The sequence below is a fragment of the Ceratotherium simum genome, chromosome 19, assembly GCF_057802395.1.
Source record: "Ceratotherium simum simum isolate JZ-2026a chromosome 19, ASM5780239v1, whole genome shotgun sequence".
NCBI classification, from domain to species: Eukaryota; Metazoa; Chordata; class Mammalia; order Perissodactyla; family Rhinocerotidae; genus Ceratotherium; species Ceratotherium simum.
The window spans coordinates 55,480,222-55,492,363 of NC_141918.1; the positions used below are offsets into that span (position 1 = coordinate 55,480,222).

Below are 12,142 nucleotides of genomic sequence, written 5' to 3' on the forward strand. Positions count from 1 at the left end.
AAGCGAGGGCAGGGGGCGGCAAAGGCTTTCTGTAAAGGGCCAGAAGTGAACATTTTCAGATTTGTGGGCCACGTGATCTCTGTGGCCATTGTCAGTGGCCAGTCAATATACAGTAAATGGGCGTGGTTATGTTCCAATAAAATTTTCTTACCAAGGGAAGTGGCGGGCTGGATTTGGCCTTGGGGCTGTAGTTTGCCAACCCCTTACTTATCTGGGACTTTGGTCGTAATGCCTACAAGGGGATGGAAATGAGGCCTTGTGCCTGCACCAGGTGAAGAGCTGGAACACGGAAAACCAGGGCCCTCGAAGGACCACAACTTGGTGAAGGGCAGATTAGAAAAGTCAGCCCACTGCACTGGGAAACAGAAGAGAGCTCGTCTGCCTTAGACTGAGCTCTGGGTAGACAAAACAAGTCTCTGAATACTCTCAACCACAGGCTGATCCTCATGCGGCTTGGAATTCAAATTTATACTTAACATAATACCCACAATTGGTCTTGAGCCTGGGATGTCCCCGGAGTGCCTCGCAGAGAAAAAGAAAAACACTTGAAAGGGAGACTCCCTTAATACAGGCATGCAGGACTCTCACCGATAATGCACCCCTGAAACTGAGCTCACAATCCAAAATCTTAAAATATATAAGGACAAATCCCCCTGACTTCATAAAAGAAATTGAAACTGTAAAGTAAGTACATTTATAATAAAGATATAAAATAAATCAAACAATATGAGAAAAGGATAAGACACTCTAAAAAAGGTCAGACAGATTTGAGACAGAATCAAACATAACTTCCAGAAATTGAGCCCTAATTGGGAAAATAAAAAGAAATTCACACTCAGATGTGATATAGGGAAACTACAAAACATGAAAGGCAAAGAGAAGATCGTAAGAGGAAACAGATAAAAAGGACAAGTTCTCTACAAAAGTAGGTGATCGGATCTCTGTGCAGACTCTCTGGGGCACACACCCAACTCGACAGACCACCGCCGCAGAGGAGGAGGAAGACATGGGCCGCCATCATCAGCTCCAGTTTATCTGTTTCCAAGCCTTGACAGAAGGCGATCAGGTTGTATTCTCTTGGGGAAAACTATCCCAATGCCATTCCAGGACTGGGTCAGCAGTGACCTCCCGACCGTGGACTTCTCTGGCTGAGGACAGAGGCCAAGCTCTGGAAGGAGGTGTCTCCTTGCCCGGTGGCAACACTGTACCTAAAGTACATTACAGAAAACTCCTATTCTAGCACCTAACGTAAGGCTGGAGACTGTCCTAGGCCGGAGCAGAAGACCAGGTGTGTTTTCACAGTGAGGCCACAGGGGGCAGGGATCACTTAGCAATTTCCCCAGACTAGGAGAGAAAACTAGGCTCCAGCAAAGGGGCAGCAAACATAGCCCAAAAATTCCACCTGAAGGAGCCCAAGTCTCTGGGGTCTGGACTCCCGTCATGCTGTGCCATGCACCCTAGAAATCCATCAGCCGGGACCCAGGCCAGCAGGAGGTAGGGCAGGGACCACTACTAAAGCAGCTCATCTTTGCCAGTGTGCTGTATCAAAGGAACAGAAACCTATACACTGAACTGTACTGCCACCACTTGACATCATTATAATGCACTACAATTTAAAAGAAAAAAATCAATTTTCAATAACCCACCTCACTTGATGGTCATAAAGAGCCCGTGTCATAGTAGGGAAGGTCTCTGATTAGCTCCAATTTACAAATGATCAGAAATATCTTTTTCAGTGAAAATACGTCAGAGCTGTGGTATAAACCCAGCTCATCAGATTCCAGATTCTGCATTCTTTCCACTACCAACGCTGTAGGGAAATCCTTTATAGCATAAGAGTTTATAAGGTGAATATTAGTTCTGTTTCCAAACACCAGTACTGTAAAGTCGTCCCAGCAGATTGTCAGTATCCACTGAACACCCATCCGCTTATTCGAGCAGATGTCTGGCAGACGACATCTGGCAGACAGCCATCTCTGACTCCATCGCTCCTTCCCTCACTCCCCATATCAAACTGCCAAATGCTATCAGGTTTACCCCCACTGCTCTTGCCTTGATCAGGCCCTCCCTGCCTTTCTTCTGCACTAATCCTACAGACTCTCCACTGGCTCCCCAGCCCCCTCCTCTCTTCTTGCCCTACTCCCCAATTCACTCTCCATTAAGTGGACACTAAACTTTCCGAAGTCCAAAGCTCCACAGGGAACTTCCTATGTTCGCACCACTACCTCTGCTTTATTGGCTCCTCGTCATGCTCAGGATCAAATCCAGGCTCCTTCACACAGCAGCAGTGCCCTTCAGGATCTGATCACTGCCTCTGTGTCCAGCCTTCTCTCATCAGTCTCCTCCAAAAACTCCCAGTGATGTTCCCAGATCTTGGTGCTTTTACACATGCTGCGAGGTAATTCTGCCTCATCCTTCAAAACCAAGCTCCAGGAAGCTTTCCTGAACCGTCCGCCTGGCCCTCAAAGGCTGGGTTAGACTCTGGTCAGATGTCCTTCCCCGGCCATCTGCTCTGCACTGATCGCTCTCCCTTTTCCTGCCCAGTCTACACTCGGAGCTCCTTGAGAACCAGGACGTTAGGTCCTGGGTAGAACAATGCTCTAGCCTCAGTCTTAGCAATATCTGGCTGGTAGTAGACGCTCAGTGACTATTTGCTTAATTAATTAATCAGGCTGTAGAAAATTTGATGAGAACCTTTTTTCAAACCAGGTGCTAAAACAATACATTTAAAGTCAGTATGGGTTTACTTTTGGTTGAAAGGATGCCACAGGGATATTTATGTAGCATAGTGAAGAAGATATAAGCCTTGATGAAGCTGCTCAAATTTTAGTTTCCCTCAGGAATCTAAATCATCAGATTATTCTTTCTTTAAAAGATTATTTATTAAGTACAGAAGTTGAGTCCTGTTGAACCAAGTGGTCATAACAAAAATCAAAGGGACTCTTAATATGATCAATGTGATTGAAAACCATTCCGAGAGGTAACTGCTGCTTGGTTTCTTTTTATCTCTTCTTTCTGTTCTTAGTGTATAGAGAGACACACTGAAAAGGCAGGTTTGAGGAAGCAGCCGTGGCTATAAGGACAGAGAATTATCTATGTGATGGTCAGAAAAAGTGGAGCAGAGCCCAGGCCTTGGGCCAAGGGCAGGCAGGGGCTGTTACATGACAAATACGGAGAAAAAGAAGGGGTGGTGGTGGAGTGTTTTAAAAAAATACACAGTGAGATTACACTGCTTAGATACTTTGCATTCTATTTCTATGGCAATAGTTAGCAAACTGGGTTGTTGCTAAGAGCAACTACATTTGAAGCAATGATGGGAATACGTCTAGTAACACCCTTCTCTTGCTGCCTCAGAGCAGTCTACACTGGTGCTGGGAGGAGAGTGAGCCTAGGAAGACAGTACTGACAAGGCCAAGAACACAGCGGTGACTCACTAGTCCCCGCACCATCCAGGGACTTCCAGTAAAACCACCACCTTCTAGGAAGCCACACTCTTCCCTCTGTGCTTCCTTACATCAGCTGAGGAGCCACCTCCAAGACCCAAACGGCAGCTTTGTTAATTTCCAGTCTGTACGGCCTTCTTAATATGTAAATGCTGAAAACATTAGTAACTATTAGCAGCATTAATAGAATGCTAAAAATGCTGTGGGTACAACTATCTACTTTGATAGACTTCTCCTCCCTCAGATCTTTATTCAACCATCACCTCCTCAACGAGTCTTCCCTGGCTCCTGGTCTAACACTGCACGCCCGTCACACTGGAACTGCCTACATCCTTCCCTGCTTCATTTTTCTCCCTAACATTATCAGACATACTCTGTATTCTACTTAATTATGTTGTTCACTGTGAATCTCTCACTGGAACACAGGCCAATCAGGGCAGAGATTTTCCTCTGTCTTGTCCTCTGCTGTATCCCCAGCACCTAGAACAGTGCCAACCACAGAGGAGGCGTCCAATAAACACTGGTTGAGTGAATTGATGGGATCCAGTTGGACGCACCAATGTAGTATGAAGATTATTTGAAGCTGAAAACAGCTGACAAATAGCAGCTGAAGAAAAACCCTATCTCAACTTCTTTTGCTGACTTAGGCAAGGCCTCTTGGAAATACAGCTGCCATAATCCTCTCTCTGGGAGGTTTAGGACCTCTTGTACCTGGAGGAGAAATTACATAAATAATGAATAAATGGCAAGCAAGAGGATATACTGGAGTATATGAGGAAGCCATTTGGTGTAAAACTAATTCAGCCTGACCTTGTTTTTCCAAAAGGGCCTGATGTGGCCATTGAGCATGCATTGTACATCTGCTTTAAGTATTTACTAAGTCCCAAAGACAAGCACAAATGCCCTTAAGATGTAACTCCCCCCACACTGGCATTTCCTTAAGGATTAGGATAAGGATAAGGATAAGGATAAGCATAAGGATAAGCATAAGGATAAGGATAAGGATTCCCTTTCTCCCTAGGCTAGGGATTGACTGCTGACCTGCTGTGACCACCCAGCTGGAGACCACAGACCTACTACCTGCTGTGTTCATCAAGTGCTGTGTGAATCGCTGTGCCAGCCAGTCAGGCTAGGCAGTCTCATGACTGTTGTAAAAGGGACATTCCAATCATACATGATACATGCTCTTTGACGGTATACAACCACTCTGTACACCCCACTTCTTTGGTGCCCTTCCTTCATTGGGGAAGGCTATAGGGCCCTCATATCCAGCTCATAATAAACTCATGCCAATTTTGATTTATAGATTGGTTATGGATTATTTGTGTTGACATAAACAAAACCCTGTCAAACTTTCTGTACCTTCCACTTGCTTCTCATTAGTTTTCCACCATGTGCTTTCCCTTGACGTCCTATTATGGACTTTTTTTATGAAGATAAATAAACTCTTAATCCTGGCTGTTCAAGAGCCACTTCTTTGTATGCTCCCACATACATGAATAAGCTTTGCCTTTTCTCTTGTTAATCTGTCTTTTGTCAGTTAATTCGCAGGCCTCCAATCACTAAACCTTAGTTGGTAGAGGAAAACATTTTTTTTCCTCCGGACAGAATGAATGAATGAGTAACAAATTGATACTCATATCATATGACACTGTAACTGATGTATTTTCTCAGACAGTGCAGTAACTGTGGTTGTTCAGCTTCAGATCTGTACAAAAATAGATATAGGATGTTAAACAACCAGTGTGCTACTTGGTGACTCCAAATTGATTTAAACAAATTCTAAACCATAATTCAGTCTTTGTTAATGTTTGTAAGGCAAATCATCAGAAAAGGCAATATTAAGGTATTTCGTCACCCTGCAGATGCTTGAGTCAAAGGAAAATGTTCCTTTTATCTTGCTTGTCCCCACTCCACCCTACAAGGGGTCACTTTCTTTTATGCACACTGGAAACTACTATGTGTAAACAGGTTTACAGAGCCAGCTGCTGTGATTGCCTCAGGCTTGTGTCAATTATATGCCTGTTTTGATAAAACAGTGAGGTACAAATGCATATAAGAAAAAGAAGGATGGAGGGAAAGAGAGAGAGAAGGGAGGAGGGAGAAAGAATATATGTATGTGTTGGGGAGGGGAGGGAAGAGGAAGGTAATGTATTTTTTACTGAGCATCAAAGGACCTCAGTAATTTGTTTTTTTTCCCCAAAGAAATAAAGCAAGAGATGAAAAGAGAATGGGTTGATAATGGCTTGATTATGGTATTCGTTCTTTCATTGACTCAAACTGACTAAACAACCTTCAGGCCAGTTTCCCAGCATGTACTCTGCCCCTCCAATCCATGTTCTCCTCCCCGCAGTTGGAGATACTGTTTAGACAATTCTGGCTTTGTCACTCCCCAGCTTCAAACCCTTCCAAGCCTTCTGACTGAACTTCCGCTTGGACGCCTGGCACCAGGCGAGACTACGGGATTAAAAGGGAAACAGAGCCACAGTCCAGCATTGGGACGTTAAGAGTGTGGTGCAGGCTGCTGAGTGATGAGGCAACGAGAAGAGCTGGGCCATAGGAGCGGGTGAAAATGCTGAGGGCAGAGCAAAGTGAGACAGGGCGTTGGGAAATGATTCAAAGGAAAAATGACATGAGTTGGATCTCAAAAACTCAGGGTGCAGTCACTAAGTGGGAGAGAGCAGGAAAAGCACGTGGCGTTGGGCATCTGCATGTGAAGCCCAAGGCAGGGAAGCTGGGCCGTCTGGAAGCTGGAAAGGAGTCGGGCATTGCTGGACTGCAGGGTGGAAAGCAAAGGGCAGGTCACAGCCAGAGAGATAAGAACAGCGCTTGGTGCAAAAACCTCCTTCTACCAAGATAGCAGCAGAGGCTTTTAATTAGGGGAGTCACAGGATTAAATCCGTGTGAGAGATCTCTCTGATGACGACAGAGACAGTGTATTGATCGAAGGAGAGAGATCAGGCCATATGGAGATGATGAAGACCTGAGATGGGGGAGTGACAGAGAGAATGAAATGAAGGGGCTGGAGGGAAGACTGGACGTGAGGGATAAGACAGGTTGGAGAAGAGGTTTCTCGGAGGAGTCAGGCTCTGGTTCCTGGGTAGATGCCCTTGATCTTAGCAAAGATACAGAACGCTGGGAGAACAAAGATAGGGACCACAGCTGATAAGTGTTAGAACTCTAATCAATTGTTCAATGACTTCAATATAAATTTATTAATACATTAAATTATTCAAGATAGCGGGTCATAATCCTTCCATTTCGGACCACAGCCTTGAGTCAAAAAACATGGCCTTGAATCAAAAGAAGTTGGTTCTCTTTCTGTTTAAAAACAGAAAAATCCTCAAAAAGTGGTTTTGAGCTACAGTTGAAAAACCTTGTACAGTTTGTACTAATCTTGAAAATTATAAAAAATTTGAGCTGGGAAAGGACATTTAAGATCTTCTTGTTCAACTCTCATTTAAGGAATGAAATCATCTTGGCCCAGTGGGAGTATGAATTTTGTCCAAAGTTACAAAACTGGCTGTTGGCAAAGGCAGAACCGGACCCCAGGGTTCCTGACTGCTGCACAGGGATCTCAGTGGAGCCAGGTCTGACGAGCTGGAGGAGGGGTCTGACCTCGACCGAAGGGAGGCTGAATCCCTCCCACAGCTGTACTGCTTCAAGGAAACCTTACTATTCAAATCAGAAAGGAAGGCAAATCTTGACTTCGGATAAGAAGTTTTTCAAAGACCAGAGTCTGAGCATGAGCTTCCAATCTGCATTTTACAGAGCCACATTAATAGTTAACGTTTGCCGATGTTGACACCACCCTAGGTGAAGTTAAAACATTACAGAGCTTCTGACTTTTCCAACATTTTCATTTGTTTTGGGCCTAGGTACCCAAAGGCTCTAGGAACAACTGACCCGTGTATCGAAACAATTTTAGTTCTATCTCAAATTGATACAAAGAATAGAAAATCATTATTCTGCACACAAATCTTAATCACTAGAGTAATCCTTCTTTACACTGCAAAGAATGGGAAGTGGAGGAATTATTCTTGGTATGTCATTCATGGGCTGAAGTTCGAGTTCAGTTTGTGGTAATGAAATTAAAGAACTGCTTTTTATCAAATATTCAGAATACTGAAAAAATAATTTTAATCAAGAATGTTGAAAATATCTAAGAACTGTAATCAAGGATATAATGGAGTTATAAATGATGCAAAAATGTAAGTTAAGGCTATTTAATAACTCATATTGTAAAGGTGCTCTGGCTATGAAGGGATATTCGGTGAGAGGAAGGGCCAAGAAGGAGCTCCTCGTCTTCACAGCCCAGAACATCGCTGTGTACATCCATTAACGTTATGCTAACAGAACACCCATGAGAAAAACGTCAGCAATATCACTAGTTGTGGTAATATCACTAAGCCAAAATACTTAAAACAACTATCTTGAATTCACTGTATGGACTATACACTCCACTGGGAATACTGTGGAAGCCACTCTACGTCACAGGTTCTAAATTATTCTGATGGAATGCAAAGGACAGAAGTGTAGGCATGTGTTTCTAACATCAAAAGAATAGTGTCCCTGTACTTACCTGGAAGGGTGAGTTAGGAGCACTTTGATGAATCAGAGCATTATTGAATGAGCTGTGTTTTGTGAGGTCAGTAGATCTACTGAAACCCTCTGGATAGTACTAGGAAGAAACCTGAGCATTTCCCTCCTTATTTGGATGGTGAGCATTCTCAGTGCTTGCAGCAGAATTGTCTGATCAGGAAGGGCGTCTCACAAAGCCCACCACTGACTACTGCAGAGAGATCAGAAGGTCTTGATCCTGGATCTTCTTGACAGCTGTTTGAAAAGCGACCCACCTACTCCTTTTACATTAAAGAAGACTGAGGCTTAGAAAAACCAGCCAGCCAAATTCATCACAAATTCTAAGGCAATTAAAGTTGTGTTAGGCTATGCGTATGGGTAAAGTAGTTTCTGGGGCAGACTCGCTGAACAGTTGATTCAGTCAGTTATGAAGACTAACCGGGTATAATACAGCTACCATAGCCTGTCTAGACTATGTGCATTTTCAGTAAGATGGGTTCAGGTCCTCAAAGAAGGACATGAAATAAAGGAGAGCTATCATTGGTTAAAAAAAACCCAAACCCCAGCAATTTATGACATTGCAGAAGAACTTTACAGATTTTCCAGTCTATCCACTTTGTAATTTTATTTTACTGATAGAACTATTCCATTTTCATTGTCTTTGTTAACATTTACTCTGGTAGTTGCTGTGTGACAAGTGATTCTCAATTTAAAACAAATAAGAACAGAGACAATGAGGTATAGTCAAAAGATCATGATGCAGGAGTTAAGAGATCTAGTTCCTAACATAGTCAATTGAATAAGAAAATATAAAATTGTAAAATATAAAACATACAAATAAGAAGTATCGTCTATTACTCCTACAGACAGCAAGCTAATGCACGGGGAAAACATTTCCAAATTAGGTCTATCATCTTTTTATAACTTTAATGAAAGAGCCTTAGGCTTACCTAGGAATATCAAAGCTATACATCTGCTAGATAACTACAGAACTTACCTATAGACAGAGCTAACAAATGGTTACTATATTTAAATTTTCTCTTGACTGTCACCCCACTACTTTAGTGTTTTTATAAAAATTCTAGTATATGAGATGACACTATCAAAGTGATCTCATAAATAAGTAGACCAGCCAGGCTGGTGCTCTGGCTTCTTTACTGTCACTTTAACATTAGAAATGTAATTTTCAATATGGCTTGGATTCAGAATACTGTCCCAAGTCCAACACTGGGAAGGGCTTGGAGAGAAGGGTGCCTGCTGTCACGTGGAGGAGTGTCACCCTTCAGACACTGGTGATGCCCAGTGTTAGGGGCTGCACTCTTGAAATGCTCTGGCATGGTCCTTGCAGTGGCAGAAGGTTCTTCTTCACACAGTGGGCACGGCAGAGAAAACACAATGTAAGGGTCGGTGTCCGCAGTGTACCAGGTCCACAAGGCATGAGCAAAAGGAGTGCAGCTGAGAGGGGCAGCATCTGGGGGATTGTTACTACCTCCTGTCTCTCTGCCATTAACCTTCCATTGTTTCAGGTTCTCTGTGTAACATATGAGGGAGGACCACAGGGGTTCTATCATTCAGGATTTTCATTGAATTTTGCTTGTCTGAATTGCACATATCTCAGAGGAGAATAAAAAATGTGTAAGAGGCACTGTGGCCCATGCTTTGAGAGTAATCCACACTCTCAAGAATAAAGCATAGTTACTCACTCTCAGATCAGTAAAATACTTAAACTCAGTAGTCCTGATTATGGGATCTCCAAGGTTTACTTTTCAGCCCTTTTTAAACAAAGGAATTCTAGAAGTTGCTTTAACATTAGGGGAAGGCTTACCGACTCTGGCAGAGCCCCCAGCCCTCACCTCCACTCGCATGCCACACACACCCACCTCCCTCAGCAAGGCTGTAAATAGTTCATTGAAAAACTCAGCCACAGAGAGACTCTGTGAACTGAACACGGAAACCTCTGTCATTACCTCCAGGGAGTCAGCTTCACAGTCTCCTTCCTCCGCGCTCCTCCCCTTCTCTTCCGTGATGGTGTTCACCATCTCAAAGAACCTGCGAGGAAAGCTGGCATGTGGTCACTCGCGACACACACGATGTTAAACAGAAGCAAGGATGTTCCAAAGGAACCAGAGCAAAAACGGGGGCTGACTCAGGCAATAAACAGACCACCAGTATCAGTGCAAAAAAGGACAATTTTTCAAAAAGAAGACAGAGGTTGGTAGGATTTTCCAGAAATTTCCAACCTAGTGCCTCACTTCAAGTAACAGTAACATAATATATTATAGAATTAGAAGAGTGAGGGTGACAAAGCCACAGAAATGTTTAGAATGTGGACTTGGATATCTGACCAAGACAGATAGTATTTGCGTGATTTGGGGCTCCACCTCTGAGCCTCACTCCTCAATCATAAAATGGGGAACATACTCATCTATCTCCTAGGTCGTTGTGAAGATGACTAGAGGCAGTACTTATAGAGTGCTCAGCACAGTGCATTCGTTAAGTATCAGTGATTACTGTTTTGCTGCAGTTAACATTTTTATATAAAATGAGACACAACAAAAACACCTAAATTCCAGAACAGTCTCTAAATTGTGAAGTGACTGTCTGATACGGTGTTGGCCACTGCAACATTTGATCTCAGTTATCAAACCTTCTGCCTGAACAGCTCAACGTCACACATGGGGGTCCCATAAATACAGTCTGCGAAATACTGCTATGAACCAGGAACGACTAGCTTTCATGTTTGTCACAAAAGCCACCTCTCTTTTGGTGACAAATTTTCTTCAGGAACTCTTCTTGTGAAGTTTTTTTTCTGGAGACCATTTCAGAGCCAAGAAAAATAATTACAGCAAGAAACAGATTTGCCCCTACAACACTAGCTGTGTCTATCCATTCAGAGGGGGTGCTAATGGTTTCTAGACATAATGTAAGGAAGGCACTATGCACAGGGCTGACGATCTCACAGGCAGGTCACGCTGTGCATCGCCAGCCCAAGGGGAGAGCACGTTATAGCGTGACAACCTTTCTTCTATCTCTGTACCTCTTTCCATCCATCCATCCATCCAGCCAACAAATATTCATCAAGTGTCTACTAGAATCAAAAACTGCTCTGGCCTTGGGGAATATGACAAGGAACCAAACAGACAAAGTACATTTTGGAATTTGAAGGCTACCTATGGAGTTTGCATGTGGCGCCTACTCCTCACTCTTCCTTTCTCCCTACACACTTCTTGGAAGTCAAAGACAAGAAAAAAAATTCCCAAGTCCGATCAGAATAACAGTATGCTCGGATGAAGATTGAATATCATGATGAGTTAGAGACAAAAGCAAGTTCAACCAAGAGGAAGAAGAAAGTGAAAGACCTAAACAAGTCCTTGCTTTGAAGACAGACTTTAAGATCGGGGGTAAAGACTTCCGTCAGCGACTCACACAGAGGTTTGCAACGTGAATATCTCTAAGCAGAATATAACACTCACAGTGGGATGGGAGCACAATGTAATTTTTATGAGCTTGGATTCCTGAGACACATGTGCCTGGTTCAAATCCCAGATTTTACGTTTATTGGCTATACAGGATTATAGGCTAGTCAAACTCTCCAGGACTCTACTTTTTTTACTCTTTTCAACAAAGATATTAATATTACCTACATAATAGGGTTTATTTGAAGATTAAAATAGATATTAGGTCTGGGGTAAGTACCCCATAAATCTCAGCTATAATTATCATAGAAACAAATCAATAGCCTTGAGAAGTATGTTGTAAGTAAAAAGTAGACCACATATGTGCTAGGAATTCTTTCTTATTTCCAAGTCTTTTTACTTTACATTTTACAATAATGAAGATAAAACTCTAGCCAAGAATTGTGGATTACACAAACATATATTTTTTCTTACCAAGATAAAAATGACTGACTGTATACTGTAGCTAATGTATCAATCATTTATAATGGGGTTAAATAGTGATTATTTGAATAAGAACAACCCCTAGCAAAATTTTAAGTCCAAGCTGTCTTTTATGCACTTTGGTTTCTAAACTGTCACTCACTTCTCCAGGTCCCCACAGTCAGTCACTGTGTTCTAAGGGAACAGGAAGTACTTAATTATTAGCCCAAAAAAATATTC

The 12,142-nt window shown here is 42.7% G+C and overlaps 1 protein-coding gene across 2 annotated transcripts in view; it reads right to left on the reverse strand.

Annotated features, from left to right (window-relative positions):
- The window catches only part of MAP3K5 (mitogen-activated protein kinase kinase kinase 5), a 191,914-nt gene that overhangs the window by 48,029 nt on the left and 131,743 nt on the right, over positions 1-12,142 (reverse strand). For both annotated transcript variants that reach the window (XM_087444167.1, XM_087444166.1), the window contains one exon: positions 9,992-10,073. In XM_087444167.1, coding sequence (XP_087300293.1) covers positions 9,992-10,073 — 82 coding nt within the window. The remainder of the gene's footprint in view (positions 1-9,991; positions 10,074-12,142) is intronic.